Genomic DNA, 21,217 nt, shown 5'->3' on the forward strand with positions numbered 1-21,217 from the left:
AGTTTAAGTATACAGATGGACTAATTCTCAGTGGATACTAGTGGAAATTTAGGATTCTAGTTTTTGTTATTGCTCAGGTTACAAAATTCCAAACTTATTTTCCCCATAAGGCTTTTAATTTTAGGGCATGATTTTGCAGAATGTGAGGTTTTCGTCTTATTAGGAGCAAAATAAAGAATTCATTAGGCCAGAACAGTTTCTTCAGTTTTTCGAACTGTGTAGTTACCCTGAAATATAATAGAAAAAAAAACAATGGCAACTTTCAGGACATATGAAGAGTTGTGGAGTAGCTTGGAGCAGTGGGAGTTCTGACCACCAAAGGTCTAGGGCTAGTAAATAGTTGAGGCAGAGGAGCAAGCTCTGGCCAAATGAACAGCCCACCTGTGAACAACTTCCCCTTCAAGCCATTTCTCCACATCCTTGCCAACACTTGTTTTTGTTTGTTTGAATAGCCATCCTAATAGGTGTGAAGTGGTATCTCATTGTGGTTTTGATTTGCATTTCCCTAATTAGTGATGTTTAGCATCTTTTCATGTGCTTATTGGTCATCTGTATATCTTCTTTGGATACCTGCCTATTCAAGTCCTTTGCTTATCTTGAACTAGGTTGTCTCTTGTTGCTGTTGTTGCATTTTAGTTCTTCAAATATTCTGGTTATTAATCCCTCAGTGGGTACACACTGACTTTTCCCAACAGTCTATCCCAGTGTGAGCACTGTGAATTGAATGTCACTAGTGCCATTGATTCATTCATTCACTCATTCATTAACCCATCATTCACTTACAACTAATACATATGAGCTTGAGGCACTAGAGTATACAAAACCCTCATAGAATTGTTTAAGACTTTTTTTTTTTTTTTTTTAAAGAAGATGTTGGGGGTAGGAGTTTATTAATTTATTTATTTTTGCTGTGTTGGGTCTTCGTTTCTGTGCGAGGGCTTTTTCTAGTTATGGCAAGCGGAGGCCACTCTTCATCGCGGTGCGCAGGCCTCTCACTATCGCGGCCTCTCTTGCTGCGGAGCACAGGCTCCAGACGCGCAGGCTCAGTAGTTGTGGCTCACGGGCTTAGTTGCTCCACGGCATGTGGGATCCTCCCAGACCAGGGCTCGAACCCATGTCCCCTGCATTAGCAGGCAGATTCTCAACCACTGCACCACCAGAGAAGCCCAACAGATTCTTTTTTTATAGTTATAGATTTATAGAATGATTGAGAAGACAATGCAGAGTTCCCATATACTTCCCTCTCCCACACAGTTTTCCCTACTATTAAACATCTATGTAAAATGTACTAGGGTGCTACATTTGCTAATATAAATGAAACAATTATAAATAAAATGAAACAAACGAAACAGTGTTAACAAGTCTATAGTTTACATTAAGGCTCCTCTTTTTGTTATAGTTTTATGGATTTTGACAAATGCATCATTTTATGTGTCCACCACTACAGTATCATGTTGAATAACTTCACCACCCTAAAAATCTCCTGTGCTCCATCTACTCACCCTTCCCAATCTCACAGTGATCACCACTAATCCCTTTACTATCTCTATAGTTTTCCAGAATGTCATATAGTTGGAGTCATTCAGTATGTAACCTTTTCAGACTGTCTTCTTTCACTTAGCCATATACAAATTAAACTTCCTCTGTCTTGATAACCTTTTTTTTTAAATAGCTAAGTTATATGACTTTTTTGGTGGTTTAAATAAGTTTTTATGGTAGAAAAACATACATAAGATGTACCATTTTTACATATACAATTCAGTGACATTAAGTATATTCACACTGGTGCAACCATCACCACCATCCATCTCCAGAACTTTCTCATCATCCCATATTGAACACTGTAACCAATAAACAATAACTCCCCATTCCTCCACTAGACACCCTAGTAAGCAACATTCTACTTTAAGTATTTGAATATTCTCAATACTTCATGGAAGTAGAATCATGTATTTGTCCTTTTGTGTGTGGCTTATTTCACTTACCATGTCTACAGGGTTCATCAGCACTACAGTATGTATCCAAATTTCATTCCTTTATATGACTAATATTCCACTGTGTGTGTCTACCACATTTTGCTTATTCATTCATCAATCAATGAACATTAGTCATTTCACCTTTTGGCTATTGAGATAATGCTTCCATGAACATTCATGTGCAAGTATCTGTTCAAGCCCCTGTTTTCTGTTCTTTTGTATAAATACCCAGAAGTGAAATTGCTGAATCAAATGCTAATTCTGTATTTAATTTTTTGAGGAACTGCCATACTGTTTTCTACAGCAGCTATACCACTTTATATTCCTAGCAGCAATGAACAAAAGTTCCAGTTTCTCCACATCCTTGTCAACACTTTTTTTTTCCCCAATAATAGCCACCCTAATGGGTATGAAGTGGTATTTCATCATGGTTTTGATTTGCATTTCCCAAATGGTTAGTGATGTTGAGCATTTTTTCACGAGCTTATTGGCCATACTGTATCTTCTTTGGATACCTGACTATTCAAGTCCTTTGCCCAATTTTGATTTGGGTTGTCTTTTGTTGCTGTTGTTGCATTTTAGGAGTTTTAAAATATATTAATGGATATTAATCCCTCATCATATATGTGATTTGCAAATATTTTCTCCCATTCTGTGGATTGCTTTTTTTTTTTTTTTTTTTTTTTTGGTACGCAGGCCTCTCACTGTTGTGGCCTCTCCCGTTGCGGAGCGCAGGCTCCAGATGTGCAGGCTCAGAGGCCATGGCTCACAGGCCTAGCCGCTCTGCGGCATGTGGGGTCTTCTCGGACCAGGGCACGAACCCGTGTCCCCTGAATCAGCAGGGAGACTCTCAACCACTGCACCACCAGGGAAGCCCCTGTGGATTGCTTTTTTCACTCCATTGATAGTGTCCTTTGATACATAAATGTTTAATTTTTGATGAAGCCCAGTTTGTTTTTTTCTTCTGATGCCTATGACTTTGGTGTCATATCCAAGAAATCACTGCCAAATCCAATGTCCTGAAACTTTTCCCCTGTTTTCTTCTAAGAGTGGAGTTTTAAGTCTTAGGCTTAGGTCTTGGTCCATTTGAATTAATTTTTCTATATGGTGTTAGATAAAAATCCAACTGCATTCTTTTGCATGTGGATATCCTATTTTCCCAACACCATTTGTTGGAAACACTGTCCTTTCCCATTAAATGGTCGGTGCACTTCCCCCAAATCATTTGACCATGTATGTGAGGATTTCTGGATTCTTTATTTCTACTCCACTAGTCTATATGTCTGTTTTTATTCAGTACCACAGTTCTGATTATTGTAGCTTTGCAGTAAGATTTGAAATCAGGAAGTGTGAGCCTTCCATCTTTAATCTTTTTCAAGATTGTTTTGGTGATTTGGGGATCCTAGATATTCTGCTTTTCTATTTCTGTAAAACATGTCATTGCGATTTTGAAGTGGATTACATTGAATCTGTAGATCACCTGACATCATACCAGTATTAAGTCTTCCAATCAATGAACATGGGATGTCTTTCCATTTGTGTGTCATCTTTAACATCATTCAGCAATGTTTTGTGGTTTTCAGTGTACAAGTCTTTCACCTTCATTGTTAATTCCTATGTATATTATTGTTTTTGATGCTATTGTAAAGGGAGTTATCCTAATTTCTGTTTTGGGTTGTACATATTAAGTGTACAGAAAGGCAGCTGATTTTGTGTGTTGCTTCTGTAGCTTCAACTTTGCTGATTTGTTTCTAAGTTCTAACAGATTTGGGGGTGCAGGGATCATTAGTGTTTTCTACATATAGGATCATGTATTCTGCAGAGATAATTTTACTTCTTCCTTTCTAATTTCAATCTTCTGCCTCGAACTTCCAACACTATGTTGAATAGCAGTAGTAAAAGCTGCGTCCTTGTCTTGTTCCTAATGTTAGGAAATGCTTTCAGTCCTTCTCCATTGAGTATGATGTTAGCTGTAAGACTTTCATATGTGGTCTTTATTATATTCAGGTAGCTTCCTTCAATTCATAGGGGGGTGGTGGGTTTTTCTTAATCAAAAAGAATTTTGTCAAATTTTTTCAGCATCCCATGTGTGACCCTCATTCTGCTAATGCAGTGTATCCTTGTACTGCAGCAATAAATCCACTTGTTCAAAATATATAAAACCTCTAATGTGCTCTTGAATTAATTTTGCTAATACTTTAAGATGTTTGCATCAATATTCATCAGGGGTATTGGTCTTTAACTTTCTTGTGTTGTCACTGTCTGGCTTTGGTATCAGGGCAATACCGTCCTTATACAATGGATTAGGAAGTGTTCCCGCCTATTGAATTTTTTTGAAAAGTTTGAGGACTGGAGTTATTTCTTCTTTAAATGTAAAGCCAGAGGTTGCAGGATTTTCCTTTGTTGGGAGGTTTTTGACCACTGATTCAATCCATCTCCCTTCTAGATATAGGTCTATGTAGATTTTTAATTTCTTCATGAATCAGTCTTAGTATGGTTGTGCTTTTGTTTTCAGAAATATATCCATTTCGTCTAGGTTACTCAGCTTGTTTAAAACTGCTCATAGTACTCTTATGATCCTTTTTATTTCTGTAGACTCAGTAGTAGTAACCCTACTCTTATTTGTTTTTAGAAGTTAAGTCTTCTCTTGTTATTGATCTAGCTAAAGGTTTGTCCACTTTATTAACCTTTTCAAAGAACTAGCTTTTAGTTCAAATTTTTCTATTGATTTTTTTCAGTATTTTGCTTATCTTAGTTCTAATTTTCCTTCTACTAGCTTTGGGTTTAGTCTATTCTTCTTTTTCTAGTTTCATAAGTTATAAAGTTAGAATGTTGATTTCAGATTTTTTTTTTTAATGTAAGCATCTACAGCTAGAATTTTTGTCTTATGGGGTGCAATGAAAGCAGTGCTGTTTTGGTATGTTGTGTTTTGCTTAATGTATTTTGAGGATGTTATTAGATGTGTAAATGTTTAAAAGTTACACTGTTGTATAAAACCTTTTAACATATAATGTACTTTTCTGTCTCTTTAAATCCAAAAAGGTTGTAAGTCTATTTGTCTCATAGTAATATACTGTTCTCTTTTAGTTACTATTTGCATGGAATATTTTTGCTCCTTATTTTCTGTGTTCGTGTCTTCTTTTGTTTTTTGTTTTATAGTGAAACATTTAAATTCTCTTTTCCTTTTGTGTGTATTCTATAGCTATTTCTTTGTGGTTACCATGGGGATTCCATTTAACATCATGAAGCAATGACACTAATTTGAATTTACAGCAGCTTAACTTCAATAGTGCATAAAAACTTTGCTCTTAATATAACTTCGCCCTCACTCCCTTTCAACTATTACTGTCACAAGATTACATCTTTTAAGCATTGTGTCTAAAAACATAAACCAACTAAAAACATAAACCAGTAACTATATTTTTATATGTTAGTTCCTAAACTGTGTGGAAAACAAGGAGAGTTACAAATCAAAGTTATAATACTAGCTTCTATAATTGTTCACATATACCTTTACTGGAGAGCTTTACTTCTTCATATGGTTTCCTGTTCCTATCCTTTGTCCTTTCATTTCAACTTGAAGAATTTCCTTTAGCATTTCTTGCAGGGCAGGTCCAGTTGTATCAGTGTCTGGTAATGTTTTAATTTCTGCCTCATTTTTGAAGGACAGTTTTGCCAGATAGAAGATTTTAGGTTGACGGTTTTTTCGAGAAATCTGATCATCTTATTGAAGATCCCTTTTATGTGATGTTTCTTCATTCTTGCTGCTTTCAAGATTCTTTCTCTTTGTATAGCTTAATTATACAGATATTCCTCCACTCACAATGGGGTTGTATCTTGATAAACCCATGGTAAGTTGAAAATATAAGTTGAAAATGCATTTTATATACCTAACCTACTGAACATCATAACTAAGCCTATCCTATCTTAAATGTGCTGTGAACAATTATGTTAGCCTGTAGCTGGGCAAAATCATCTAATACAAAGCCTATTTTTAAGTGATGTAACTTACTGAATACTGTACTGAAAAACAGAATAGTTGTACGTGTATTAAATGTTTACTCATGATCATGTGGCTGACTGGGAGCTGCAGCTCTCTGCCACTGCTAGGCATCATAAGTGCATATTCTTACTGCATACTGCTAGCCTGGGAAAAGATCAAAATTCAAAACTTGAAGTAAGTATGGTTTCTACTGAATGAATATCATCTTTACACCACTGTAAAGTTGAAAAAAATCCTAAGTCAAATTGTCCTATGTCAAGGACTGTCTATAATGTATCTTGGTGTCTCTTTTGACTTTAGCCTATTTGGAGTTTGTTGAGCCTCCTGATATGTACATCCACATCTTGCATCAAATTTGGCAAGCTTTTTTGTCATTATTTCTTCAAATAAACTTTATGTAGCTTTCTCTTTTCCTTCTGGGACTCCTGTAATGTTTCTTCTTCCATTCGATTGTATCTTACAAATCCCTTAGATTGTTTACTTTGTTTTCTTAGACACAATTACTTCAACTGTCCCATCTTCAACTTTGCTGATGAGTTCTTTTGCTTGCTCAAATCTGCTGTTCAACCCCTCCAGTGAAAATGTTGTTATTGTAACTTTCTGCTCCAAAATTTGTTTGGTTCCTTTTTATAATTTCTCTCCACTTGTATTCTCATTTTATTCATCACTTTCTTGATTTCCTTTAGTTCTTTGAGCATATTTAAAGGTCTTTTTCTAGTAAGTTCAATGTGTGGACCAGGCCAGTTTCTGTTCCATTGAATAGGCCTCATTTCCCTGTTTCTCTGTATGCCTTACAGGTTTTTTGTTGTTGAATATTGGGCATTTCACTATTACAATACTGTAATTCTGGATATAACATTCTCTTCTATTCCCAGTGTTTACCAGTTGTTGCTGACTGATGAACACTGTTGTTCATTTGTTTTTGAGACTTTTCCAAGCTATTTTTACAAAGACTATCACAAGCTATTTTTACAAAAACTATCCCTTGTGTGTGATCACTGAAGCCTCTGTTCCTGTTATCTCATGTTCAGCTGTTTTTAGAGACTTCCTTGAATGCCAGTTCTTTTTGCATTTCAGCTGTGTGCTAAGGCACTCCTGCAGCTCTTAGCTAGGCCTGCTTCTATCCTAGAGATCAGACCAAGATGAAAACCTAAGGCTCTCTTAAATCTTTTCTGAGCATGTTTTGCCTGTGCATTCATTTGGCATTCTATATCTTCCCCTGGGTACAACTGCTTTTGAATGCCCAGTTTCTCAAAAATCTCACCCCAGCTTCTCCTCTAGGCCTTACACAGCCTGTTTTATGTCTTCACCCATATCCAGGTGCCTGTGATTCTGCAGTCATCTTGCAGCTTTCACAAGCAGTGCCTATTCTTTCTTGCCTGATTTCCAAGTTAGGCAAAACAGTGATGAGCACCTTGAGCCAGTCCTTCTAATCCCCCCCCCCAACAGATTAGAAAAGACAAACAGTGATTTGCAAATAAGGTCTATTCTTCCTCTTCTAGTTTGAGGGAGGGAACTGGAAACCAGGCTTCTGTCATTTTAACAATAAGACACCACTGCATGGGAGGCAAGGGTGAGTAATCACAAAACTTTCCTACCATTTTGAGGATGGGTTTTCTTCACTGGGCACTGTGTTAGTTGCTGTAAACCTTTGTTTTCCAGAGCACCAACAAATTTGGTTCACACAGTTGCTGCTTTTTTCCTTTCTTCCTCAGTGTTTCTGTGGAGGAACAAAAGCTTGGAGTGCTGTAGTTTACAATTTTGCTCGTGTCACTCAGGTCAATTATGTTTATTCCTATCTGTAATTCTAGTATCCTGACTAGGCATTGAACAGTTATGTTTTAGATACATGTATGGTGACTGAATTTTGGTTAGACTTGGAGGTATTGTGTAAATGTTAAGAAAATGGTCTCAATTATCTTCACTGATTTACATTTAAAATTAATGAATATATGTATTTTTCCAATTTCTTATAATTATCAATCTTGCCTTTTTTACTGGCTGTGATGTCACTAGAGAACAGTTAACTTTTGTAAAAACTTTACGAAATGAAATGCTCCATACACTCTTAGTACCAAGACATTAAATGAAGTTTATTGGCCTCTGCCAATGTTTTCTACTTTAGAGTAGCATATATTCTTCAACTCTGTCTCCATCATGGCACAAGGCAGAAATGAAATAAAAATAACATGTCTTGTAAATATTTGACTATTCTTCTGTAGACAAGCTAATATTAAAAAAAAACTTTCTGGTAACATTCTTTACATAGCACAGGTATTAGTTTTGTTTATTTAACAAGGATGTTATTACTAATACTATGTTTTGTTATTTTAGGATTTTCATTAAGCAGACTCATTCCCTTTCTACAAATGAAAAAACCAAGTCAGTCATCTAAAATCTCAATTTCAAATCAAGAGGATTTAGTCTTCTGTTTTCATTAAAATGGAATTTATGGTGGTGTTCAAATGGGTTAGACTGGGCACAAAATGACAAAAGTAGATTTTTTTCTCAAAAATTTCTGCAGAATGCCTAGGAAATTCTCAGATCTGTAGAAGTTTATTTTACATTCTTTGCATGTTCATTGTGTTGTTTGTAATATAAATTAGTGGCTAAACTCTTGCTGTTTGGCTTCTTACTAGGTTGAAAAGTTGTTTTATTTACCAATGATGCAGATTTAAGCAAAGTTGAGAATTAATTACAGTAGTGAACTGGCCTTCTGGACCCCCTTCATTACTCTAGGTCACAGACTATTAATTATAACAATGTGTAGGGTGTCTGTTTTGAGATCTTAATTCCAAGCTTCCTTACTCTTTCTTTATATTGCTACTTGGCTTTTCAAGGAGTTTATTCCTTTGAAGCAGCCTTTAACAAGGCAAATAGTAGCTACAGAAAGATTCTGCTTTGAAAGCACATTAAGGAAATCAACATTTTTTAAACACCTTGATTAAACTATCCTATCCTTGTCACTTGATAGAAGACAGCTCAGTATTGTAAAGAAAACAGTAAGGGTACACCTTCTCTTTTTGTGCTCATGTCAGTTTTTTCATGTGATCATTTTTCCAGTTTCACAAATGACTATAACAGTTGCCATTTCTAGGAATTTAGTATGTTTTTAGCTGAAACAGTAACTTTTCCTTTAATGCTCGCTTTTAAGACAAGCCTTTCAAAACTGTAATAAATTGTTTTAACTTTGGTTAAATTACCACCCCCCCCCCACTTCCACAGAAATGTCAAAGCCTCTGAGAGGTAGGGCCAATAACTTTTGTTTTCATCAGTACTACTCCTTCAACTCCTTCCCTTTCTATTTTGCACCAGGGTTACAATCTTGTGGCCAAATGAATTTATTGTTCCTAAAGGCAAGCTCCAAAGTCTCAGCTATAAAAAGTAGGCATATATTAACCTTGAATATTGTATGAAATGACCTTGCAGCAGACTCTCCTTTGAGAAGTAATAAAACATTTTATGTATTAATTTGAAAAAAATAAAACAGTTCATTCAACCAGGTGCATTTTGTTCATATTTCCATTTTCAAAATCCTTTTTCCTCTACTGTTCAGTCAACTCTGGTTAATATCAAGGACAAAGAAAATTTACAAAGCATTTTCCTTATATGCTATGTAAGCATAACCAAGGACTTAAATTTTGAGATACTGTCTACTTGATAATGGATACCAATGTCAAATAATGGAAGAGTTAATAAAAATGGCTAAATATTAACATTCACAGATTAAAAGTTATATGGCAATCAAACTTTTCTTTGGACTTTCTTCAGGAACTAAGATTGAGTATAACCATAAATTAAAGAAACTTTTAAGTATTTTTATCATTCATATAAATAAACAGCAAGAAAAAATCTTTTGAAGTAAAAATTGATTTTAAAAAAGTGATTAAAAATAGAAAAGCAGGAATGTTAATATATTTGATTTCACTTACCTTGCAACTTTTCTTCTATCCCGTTAGAACCACTATTACAAAAGTGCCATATATTATATCATACTCTATTAGAATATGCTAATACAGATATCCTGTAACAAAGACCTGGAAAAAAACAAGTGCCTTAGGCAAGAATGATGTTAATTTCTGTCTTGTAAAACACTCTGGAGATAGGCAGTCCAAATCAGTACTGGTAGCACTTCAACAAAACTGTATGGCAACCTAGGATGGTTCTGTGTGGTTCTCTTCCACAATAGAGCACTGCCTCTTCTGTAGAGTCTAAGATGGCTCACAATCATATCCACTTCTAAGCAAAAGGATCGAAAAAAGGCAAAACAAACAAAACAAACAGTCACACTGTTTTAAAGGACACATTATCATTTCCCTCACATTTTACCAGCCAGAACAGTCATACTTGCAAGGGAGACAAGGATGTAGTCTTTATTCTGGTGTGCATGTGCCTAGCTGAAAATCAAAGGTTTTATGACTATGTGAGAAGGAAAGAATGGATATTGGGGGGAAACTGGTGTTCTCTGCACAGATTTCATTTTGATATTTACATAATGAGAAATTTAAACCTGAAAAACATTTTACTGGAAATATGCCAGGATTTGCTAACTAACAAATACCATTATTCTGGGTTTTCTTTTCTAAAGGATTCCTTCATTCACTCACTAAAAGCAATGAAGTACACAGTTATCTGAGTTTCCAAGGTATGTTTTATTGGTATAAAACCAAAATAAGGTGATGTAATTGTCTCATCTGCCAATTAGTTATATAGAAGTAGGTGAAAAAAAGAATTTTCTGTTGCAATTTTTTTATTGAGGGAAAAGGAAAATATTTTTCCTTATAAGGTAATAAAATACTGATTAGTCTTGGCAATTTATTTGACTAAGCAACTTTAGAGTAAGTACTAAAACAAAAATAGTTCTTTAACATTTACCAATAAGTAAAAAGTCAGTAATTTGTTACAGCTTCTGAAAAAAAGGGTAAAATTGTAAAGCAGAGAAAAATTTCCCAAGCCATCTGTGTATTTTTCTCCTTTATTAAGGAAGAAAAGTATCTTCATGATTCTGCTGAACGATCATCTAACATTGCAGAGGTAGTCATGGAATGTCTTAAATCTCCTTTCTGTTGATGAATCCTTTTTCAGTCTTCCTATGCAGAAGACTATTTAAAGTCCTATCACACAGCAGCTACACAATCTGGTGCAGTATAGCCATAATTGGTTCACTTGTGCCTGATGCAAAAGCTCTCAACTCCCGGTCTTGCATTACATTATATACAAACTTGTCCTTCATCTAATATATTAAAAACTACCAAATAATCTTTAGAGTGTCAAAGCTACAAAACAGATACATATAAAGGCTTTTTTTTTTTTTTTTTTTTTTTTTTGTAATATACATATCCCAAGTTTCCATTTTCTGGAAAAGGCAGAGCCTGAAAGTTATACATTGTGAAAACCACTTTACAGGTGGCTTTATTTAGATGACCCAAGATGAATTAGTGCCATTATTGTTGTATAGCTGTGAAATAGATCATCATCCTTTACCTCATTACATTTCTTCAATATAAAGTTTCCAGTGACTATGCGATCACATCCAATTTCTCCATTTCCAAAGAAGCCAAATAAAGGAACACTAGGAAAAAACTTTCTAAATGCATCAGCCTCCACATTCCCCTTGGCTCTATAATACTGAAAGCCCCTGCCAACACACGCAAACATGAAGCCAATGGTATTCTGCTCTGGAATGTTGGCTGCTTTGAGGCGCTGCATCGCAGCCTCAGCAGTCTTCTCGTCATTGACATCCTCATTGAGAAGCACTGTGGCACTCTGGATACGGTGTCCACTAAATGATAGTCCAACCACACCAGTGGCATCAATATCCAGAGGGTTCCTAGAAAATTAAATTAGAAAAGTGGCAATATATCATGAAACACCATTCAAATTTACAGTATAAAAGAAAAATCATCCTGATTCACTGGTTGGGAAGTGCTGCCTTAGTCTACAGTTAGTCTGAGGCTCTCTCTTCCTGATCAGAGGACTGTAATAAGGGTTAAAAATTAAACTGAAATTAATATATTAAAAGAATGCAGAAGGCAGATCTACAGAGAAGAAAGCAACCATTTCCTCAGTCACAGATACAAAGGAGCAAATGCATCATCTCCACAAAGATTTCTAAAATCCAACCTGAGTTTTAGAAGGGTACAGAGTATTTTTACCTTTCTCACTTCCCTGAAAAAGGAATCTTACAATTTTATTCATATATACTATGATATGTATTAAAGCTTTTGGTATTATTTAACCTCTTTGGTATCTTTTCTCCCCTACCTCAGCTGTCAAATTATAAAAGAGGTGTGTTAAATATTCAATCATGGAGGATAATTTTATTAAGAACCCATAATTCCAGAAGTTTTAAGCTCTATGCTGTTGGGTCCATAAAGGAATAGATTATATTGCTGTGTCTTATTTATTGCTTTGACCTGAAAATTTAGCTTAATCTGCAGGTAAAATCATACATTTTCTTTTTGTTTCTATTTGCCTGGTATTTTTTTTAATGAAATATTTTATGGTTACTAAAGAAAGTAAAAATAAAATGCCAATAAAGTTGTAAAGCATAATATAGTGAACACCCATTGGGGGAAAACTAAGTAAGTACCTTACATTTCTAACATTGCTATCAGGTGTACCAACATCTGAGTCTACGAAATGGGCAGGATTCACTGGATTAACAAGAAACTAAGACTTAAAAAGCTTAAGCACTAAGTGACTTAAGGCTAACTAGTGGCAAAACTAGTTTCTGAGGGGCAGAATCCATCTTCTGAAGTCCACTGCTGTTCCTTTAACCTTATAACATTTCCTCTTTGGTATACAACTGCAACAAGAGTCTCCTGCCTAAAAGAATTATTCACCTTTTTTTGGAGGGAGCGGGGCTCCTATCTGGACACCATTAACATGGAGCATTGATTTACTCAGTGGCTTCCCTTACTCCATGACACAGTGTAAAGACCACATTAAAATTAATGTGTTGGGCTTCCCTGGTGGCACAGTGGTTGAGAGTGGTTGAGAGCCTGCTGATGCAGGGGACTCGGGTTCGTGCCCCGGTCCGGGAAGATCCCACATGCCGCGGAGCGGCTAGGCCCATGAGCCATGGCCACTGAGCCTGCGCGTCCAGAGCCTGTGCTCCGCAAAGGGAGAGGCCACAGCAGTGAGAGGCCCATGTACCGGGAAAAAAAAAAAAAAAAAAAAAAAAAAATTAATGTGTCATGTAAGAGGTAATGATTGTTGAGGGTATATTTCCCATATTAGGTATAAAGAGTAGATTATAGGGCTTCCCTGGTGGCGCAGTGGTTGAGAATCCACCTGCCGATGCAGGGGACATGGGTTCGTGCCCCGGTCCGGGAGGATCCCACGTGCCGCGGAGCGGCTGGGCCCATGAGCCATGGCCGCTGAGCCTGTGCGTCTGGAGCCTGTGCTCTGCAACGGGAGAGGCCACACAGTGAGAGGCCCGCGTACCACAAAAAAAAAAAAAAAAAAAAAAAAGAGTAGATTATATACAGACAACCATGCTAACAGGCTAGCACCTCAGATGTTATATGTCTGAGTGAGTTGCATTTCAAAGATCAACTGTATGTTAAATCGCCATTGCCCTATCTGTATATAATTTCAAAGTAAAAGCAAAGACAATAAGGAAAATTAGGCAAAAGGAGAAATAACCTACAGATAGCTAACAAGAATCAGGTATAATTATGCATGAAATCCAGTGCTTAGAGTTCAGTGCAGTTGGCTTTCCTCCCTTCTTCCTCAGGTCCCAGGGAAGTCAACTTAGCTATCTGCTTTCCCTGGTCCATCAGTGCTGACTACCAGGAGGGAGATTATGACTGGGATGATTTAAGCTGCTCTTAATGATACTGATCTCTAACAGTGTGTCTCCATGTCACCACTCTAGGATCCAAATACTAAACACAAATACAGAGAGAAACAATAGTGCTTGCAGGAAACATCTGGAGGATGGGGCGGGGGGGGGGGGTGGGTGTCTCATTTTCTTGCTTTTGGAAACAGCTGATATTTATGTCCAGTTAATTAGCTCAAACTCAAAATACTACATACTTTCATTGGAAATGGAAAAGTGGTAATAGTTCAAGATAGAAGAGCAAATATTTTTTATCTTTGAAAACAAAAGCCCTAATAATAAAATGAAAGATGCATCATTTTTGAGCTTGAAAAAGCCTTTCAAAAGATCTAGTACAATATTTCCAAAAATGAGTGCCAAGTAATATTGCTATATGTGGAATCTAAAAAAAATGGTACAAATGAACTTATGTACAAAACAGAAATAGAGCCACAGATGTAGAAAACAAACTTACGGTTACCAAGGGGGAAGTGGGGGCGGGGAGGGATAAATTGTGAGATTGGAACTGACATATACACGCTACTATATATAATATAGATAATAAGGACCTACTGTATAGCACAGGGAACTCTACTCAATACTCCGTAATGACCTATATGGGAAAAGAATCTAAAAAAGTAGGTATATGTATAACTGATTCACTTTGCTCTACAGCAGAAATTAACACAACATTCTAAATCAATTATACTCCAATAAAGATGTTAAAAAAAAAAAAGATCTAGTACAGTATTTCCAAAAATGTGTGCCAAGTAATACCAGTCAGCCTGCAAGATGCTCCGTGCACAAAGGGTTTTGTGGCCAAATAGATTTAAGAAGGGCCACAGGTAATAATATTATTCCCCCTCCCTCTAAAAGATCCAAAGTACTGAGCACAGTATTAGAGACTCTGAGAAGCTTTACCATAAAGATATACTGTTGAACCACGCATTTCCTTTAGAGGAGGAAAACAGAGCCAGAGAGGAAGTGACATACATATGAACCATACAAAGTCCCCTACGTACAAACAAGTCCCCTACATAACGAACAAGTTCCATTCCGAGAGCATGTTCTTAAGTCCAATTTGTTCGTTAAGTCCAACAAAGTTAGCCAAGGTACCCACCTAACACTATCGGCTATATAGTACTATACTGTAATAGGTTTATAATACTTTTCACACAAATAATACATAAAAAACAAACAAAAAATAAAACATTTCTAATCTTACAGTACAGTACCTTGAGAAGTACAGTAGTACAGTACAACAGCTGGCATACAGGGGCTGGCATCAAGTGAACACACAAAGAGTTACTGACTGGAGGAGGTGGGAGATGGTAGAGCTGAAGGATCGTCAGCAATAGGAGACAGAGGGCAAGCTGCAATTTCACTCATGCCTGATGCTGATAGCACAGGTTCTGGTTCCTTGCTGGATTCAATTCTATCTACCGTCTTGAAAAAGTGATGTCTGGGTAGTAGCTCTTTTTTTCTCGTCACAGATGACATGGTAGCACTGGATTGCATTCTGAATGGCTGCTGCAACCTTTGTGTACCGTTTTACATTCGGGTCCTGTGCCTCAAAAAGTTAACAGTGCCTCCTCAAATAAGGAAAATCCCCTTGCCATTTCCTGTGCCGTGAATCTGTTCGGTTCTTCAGTTACTTCTTCCTCTTGTTTTTCTGTGTCTTTTCTCTGGGCCTCCAATTCCATCAGGTCTTCATTAGTAAGCTCCTCATGTTGCACAGCAAGGAGTTCAGTGAAGTCGTCCTCTTGCAGACCTAGCTCCAGATTCTCGCTGAGGGTCACTAAGTTGCTGAAGACCTCTTTTGGACTCCTCATCCACCTTCTCAAACCCACAAAAGTCATGAACAAACTGCGGGCAAAGGTTCTTCCAAACCCCATTCATGGTGACAGCTGTAACCTCACGCCAAGCGAAGTCTGTTTTTTATGGCCCTGTAGATGTTATAGTCCTTCCAAAATTGTGACAAGGTTGTTCCTGATTTGTCACTTGCCTTTACTGCCTAAAAGTGTGACATAAATAATATTTCTTGAAAGTCATTATAACTCCCTGGTCCGTAAGTTGGATGAGAGACATTGTATTCAGTGGCACATGCACTACTCTGACATGGAATGAAAGCCGTCTGTGAATGGGGGAGCCCAGAGCACTGTCAAGCAGCAAAGGAATGCTGAATGGGACGTCCTTCTCCAAGCAGTATTTCTCTACCTTCAGGATAAAGTGGTGGACAAACCAGTCCTGGAAAATGGCCTATGTACCCAGGCTTTGGGGTTACTCTTCCACACAACAGGAAGAGAGCCCCCGGCTATGTTTTTAAGGGCTCTTGGGTTCTCTAAATGATAAACTAAGAGAGGCTTCATATCGCTGGAAGCACTGCCACCAAACAACAGTTAGCCTATGCTTTGCTGCTTTAGAGCCTGGCATCAACTTTTCCTCCTTACTGATGTAACTTCTGTCTGGCATCCTATAGTCTCATCCACATTAAAAACCTGCTCAGGTAGGGCTTCCCTGGTGGCGCCGTGGTTGAGAGTCCACCTGCCGATGCAGGGGACGCGGGTTCGTGCCCCGGTCCGGGAAGATCCCACATGCCGCGGAGCGGCTGGGCCCGTGAGCCATGGCCGCTGAGCCTGAGCGTCTGGGAGCCTGTGCTCCGCAGCAGGAGAGGCCACAACAGTGAGAGGCTCGCGTACAGCAAAAAAAAAAAAAAAAAAAAAAAAAAAAACCTGCTCAGTTAAATACGTGCTTCCATCAGTAATTTCTCGAAGCATTTCAGGAAATTCCCGGGCAGCTACCATATCTGCACTCGATACCTCACCACTTTTACATCATGAAGGTTGACTCTAGTCTTGAACCAATGAAGCCAGCTGTGGCTGGCATTAAAAGATGTGTCCTCTGATTCTTTGCCATATTTCTTCATAAGTCTTCATAAAGGCTTTCTCTTGACTCAGCATTAAGCTGAGCGGGACTCGACACTGAGGCTGATCCTGCATCCACACAGAGAAGCTTCTCCATCTCCTCCATCACTTTTCCACACGTCTTCAATAATATTGTCAAAACCACCAGCATAGCAGACTTCACATGTTCTTGTCCTTGTTCTTTAGAATCGTGCCAATGGTTGAACGATTCACGTTATAATAATGAGCAACGTCTACCATCTTTTTTCCTAGCTCCACTCCTCTCTCAGTTCTTTTTGCTTGGCGTTTCTTAGCAGTATCAGCTACATCACTGCTGCTTTTATGCGTGCTTCCGGACATCCTGGGCTTTAAATAAAGATACTGTACTACTGTACTCTATACAGTACTGTACAGTACACAAAAGCATAACCACCTGTAGAGCATGCATGCATGTGACAATGTATGCCAGTCACGTGAACGAATTTACATGATTGGACATGCAAACGCACAAAAGTTTTGCAACTTGAAGGTTCGTTATGTAGGGGACTTACTGTATTGCAGTTACAGAGTAGAGAGCTGTCAAGGGAGCTCAGTAGACAATGTTGAAAGTCAATTTTGAGGAGAGTATAAGTCCAACTAAGTTCTTAAAGGATAACATATATAAATTTCATTCTTCAAAGATAAGCAGAATTATGTTGTGTGAGCCCCTCAACCTATGTCTATTGCAAAATGGAATGAACTATTAGCAATTCTTTAAGCATGTTTTTTAAAAACCCAAAATAATATAAAGCTGAGAACATTTCCCATGATGGGCAAAAGAAATCAGAGGCACATCAGACATACTTTTCAGAGGTCAGTGATGCCAGGTTGTCCACCTGGCCTCCAGCCAAGATGACATTCATATCACTGAAAGTGCTGACTACACGCTGCAGATAATTACTGGCTCCCACTTTACAGCAATTATAGCCAAATACAAGGACCACACGAAGCTCAGGGTTATCTAAAAGACCTGCAGAGAAATGAGAGAAACAATTAAAGATAGCCTTAAAAAGAAATCCTTAAAAAGGAATTCTTCATTTTATTATTTTGCAAAATGAAATGTTACTGCTAATGTCCTGTATGCCTAGTTAAGTGCAATTTACTGTTTAAGCTGTCAAGTCCTCCATTTTTTTTTGCAAACTTTAACATTACTCAAAATCTTTGCTATAATTAATTTTTCATCATTAAGAAAACTAAATGGCTATTTGAAAATAATACAATCAACAACACAAATAAGGAAGCAGCTATGTAACTGAGCAGCACCCTTGGTGGACCCTGGTGCAAGCCATTCCACACGGCCACCACCTGGAATGGAAGGGAACACTTGTTAACAAAGGACAGAGTTAGATGCAGTGGGAATTTAAACATCCAGAGAAAATGGACAGAAACAGCACTAACCACCTGTAGTGGGTTGAATGTGGTCTCCCAAAGACATATCCACACCAAATCCCTGGAAAGAAGAATGTGACCTAACTTGGAAAAGAAAAAGGGTCTTTGCAGATGTAATTAAATCTTGAGATGAGATCATCTGGACTATCCATAGGCCCTAAATACTATACAAGTATCCTTATAAGAGAAATAGAAACAGACAGAAGAGGCAATGTGACCACAGAAGCAGAAACTGGAATGATGCAGCCATAAGGAATGTCCATGGCATCAGAAGGTGGAAGAGACAAGAGATTCACCCCTAGAGCATCCGGAGGGAATGCAGCCGCATCAACACCCTGATTCCAAACTTCTGGCCTTCTGTACTGTGATAGAATAAATGTTTTAAGCCACTAAAGTTTGTGCTAATTTGTTACAGCAGCCTCGGGAAACTAATACACCATTAAAATACAGGCCTTATCCATATATTCCAGGAAAGGGAGTGGGAGTGAAAGTGGTTTAACCATTGGAAACTCATTCCAAAGCAGGAAAATATTCAATTCTGCAGCATATGGATGAAAAGCAGCTACCACTAGAGGGCAGTATAGTCTATCAGGAGGCAGGCAGTACTCATGCTCTGCCCTACAAGCTCCCAGGCTTTCACATGTGCCTCTTTCACCTTGTTTATACACTATCAACTTGAAATTTGCCAAAGAGGTGGCTCTGGGACACAAAAAAGAAAAAAAATCAAACACCTGACCCACATTTGAGTTTCCACTGACTCAGCCACATGACTTCCATCTTCACAGACGTAAAGGTAAATAAAGGTTGCCAGAAATAAGGCTCACTTAATTAAGGAAATGGGGTGGGGTGGAGGTGAAGGACCAGTTCCTAACACCAAATAATGATTTATCTAGGGAGACTGTCTGCCTCTGGTCCATTTCTAACTCTCTATACAGTACATCACTGATTTGGAGAGTACGAAGGATATTAGTACAAACCAGTACTTTCAAGATACCATATACCCCCAAACCATTACTAAAAGGTCTTTTTCTCCACATAGACCAGCCCAGCAAATTTTCAGAGAATGTTTTTTTTTTTTTGAATGAATTTTCAGAGTCAGAAGAGGCCTGTGGGATCAACAGTTTATGCTTATTTTACAAAGAAGGGCTGCTAATCCTAGAAAAGTGACTGGCCCAGGACAGCATCTTGGCAGACTCTAGACCCACATCTCCTGACTCTCATTTTTAAGTTTTAGAAACATAAAAACTTCTAGATCTCTCCCTTTCCTGATTTCTAAGCTCTAGGCCCTCTTTTACAATTGCCTACTAAAATTTTCATCTGAATGTTCTATAGGCACTGCCTTTATTAATCCAACGCACACCGAGTGCTTTCAACATCCTCCTCCAGTGGTCTTGTTCTACAGGGGGACCACACACACACAAATCTAGAAACTAGATTCACTTCCCCCCACCCAACTTAGAGAACAAATCTGCCTTAGCCCAGGCTGGCTGCCTGACAGAGCAGACAGGTCTGTATCATGTATCAGAAGGAAGGTACGATTCAAACTCCTTGCCACTAAAAATTGAGGCCTAAGATACACGAGCCTGAAAAGAGGACTACCCAGATCATTCTGAGGGAAATCCTGGCACTGCCTTCAGTCCTGCCTCTGTGGGGAAACAGGAGGGCCCTCTGCTCAGTACCAGTATCTGAGGACTTTCAACTTCAAGAAAGCACGCTAGCCGTACTCTCAGCTCCGGTTTGTTGGGCAATGCCGTACTCAACCAGCCCAAGTATAAAAGGTGCAAGTTCCAGTTCACTGTTCCCTGAAATCCAGCATAAGATCTAAGTCACAGCAGACTGAGTGGCTGAAGAGCACGTGGGCCATCCATTCCTTTGGCAGACTCAACATTTTTAGATTTCGCAGAGAGCTCAGTAACCAGACCTCATTGGTTTGGATCCTACAACTGCTTTTATTTTAAGGAGTCATAGTTGGGGTGATGCCATTGGTGTTCATAGAGTGACATGGGGTAAGAAACAGCTTGAAAAACAAGCTATTTATTATAAGGGCATATGGATCCACTAGAATTTATCTCAGTTCTCAGAAAACTGGGAAGAGTTAATGCTTCTTCTGCCCCAGCTCAGCCAAACCTGTGGTCCACATCTAGCAAATGATGATGGTCTGTATCTCATGTACTACCCTCCATCCTGGCTATACTATATTCCTCCTACATATGTCACTCAACTCAGAATTCCTCCACTGATAGTCTATGTATCTTTGTATGCTGCCTTAAATTCATTTTCAAATAAGGCAGAATATAAATTCATTATAGCTATGCTCAAGCTGGAAGGTTAAAAGGAAAAAAATCAAATCTAGACACCAAGAGCAGCATCAGATTCAGGAAAGCCAGCTATGAAGAGCTATTCCGAAGATTGGCCAGGACTGCTTGAAAAGGCTTTAGGTCTGTGTGTTCAGATTTCTACTCTTTTTAGGGAAGCCTCTCTGAAGACAGCTGCTTTATGGCCTGTTTGAAAGTGACGTAATCTAAATGCATGTAGAAAACCTACGTGAAAGATAATCTCTACTTGAAATGAGAGGCTAATACCATGAACAATTCATAGACAGAAGCTGTGTTCTCTCTTCCTCACAACCTTAGTTTTACCATCACTTCCTTCCCTGTATCTTTATACCCATCTTTTTTACACTAAACATGTATAAATATGAAGTCAGCATGTTAGGACATGACTTTTGGAGTCAGACCTGGGTCAGAACTCAGGCTCAACCCCTTGCAGCCATCTGACTGAGCAATTTACTCGACTTCTCCAAGTGCAGCTTCCTCCTCTAAAACTGGGGCAGGAGTAAGTCTCTAGAGTGGTTGTGATGATTAAATACAATAATGTCATAAAGAAGCATCCAACCCTGCCCAGTGGCTGGCCCCCAGTAAGGGTTCAATAGAGGAGAGCTATCAAAACATGTTCTGGCTAAACTGAGGGCCCCAACCACGAGTTACACAAGTTATCAAATAATGAAATGACACTCAAGACGCTATTTCCCCTTGAATCAAATGAATCTGAAGTAAACATCATATTTAGAGGGAGAACAAAG

General features: G+C 38.1%; 2 protein-coding genes across 9 annotated transcripts in view; one reads left to right on the forward strand and one right to left on the reverse strand.

The window, feature by feature from the left end:
* The window catches only part of NRG4 (neuregulin 4), a 137,108-nt gene extending 127,383 nt beyond the window's left edge, over positions 1 to 9,725 (forward strand). For 2 of the 6 annotated variants that reach the window (XM_067029423.1, XM_067029419.1), the window contains exon 9: positions 8,314 to 9,483. The gene's annotated coding sequence lies outside the window, so the exon portion shown is untranslated. Of the gene's footprint in view, positions 1 to 7,481; positions 7,670 to 7,694; positions 7,758 to 8,313 lie in introns of those variants that run through there. The other 4 variants (XM_067029422.1, XM_067029421.1, XM_067029418.1 and 1 more) reach the window with 4 other exon arrangements.
* Positions 9,726 to 10,613: 888 nt separating this feature from the next.
* Positions 10,614 to 21,217, reverse strand: part of FBXO22 (F-box protein 22) — a 31,975-nt gene continuing 21,371 nt past the window's right edge. For 2 of the 3 annotated variants that reach the window (XM_059058176.2, XM_059058174.2), the window contains exons 6-7: positions 17,551 to 17,716; positions 10,614 to 11,809 (exon numbers count right to left, since the gene is read on the reverse strand). In XM_059058176.2, coding sequence (XP_058914159.1) covers positions 11,392 to 11,809; positions 17,551 to 17,716 — 584 coding nt within the window. In that variant the 3' untranslated portion in view covers positions 10,614 to 11,391. The remainder of the gene's footprint in view (positions 11,810 to 17,550; positions 17,717 to 21,217) is intronic. The other variant, XM_059058175.2, reaches the window with a different exon arrangement.

This window comes from Kogia breviceps, chromosome 3, assembly GCF_026419965.1.
Source record: "Kogia breviceps isolate mKogBre1 chromosome 3, mKogBre1 haplotype 1, whole genome shotgun sequence".
NCBI classification, from domain to species: domain Eukaryota; kingdom Metazoa; phylum Chordata; class Mammalia; order Artiodactyla; family Physeteridae; genus Kogia; species Kogia breviceps.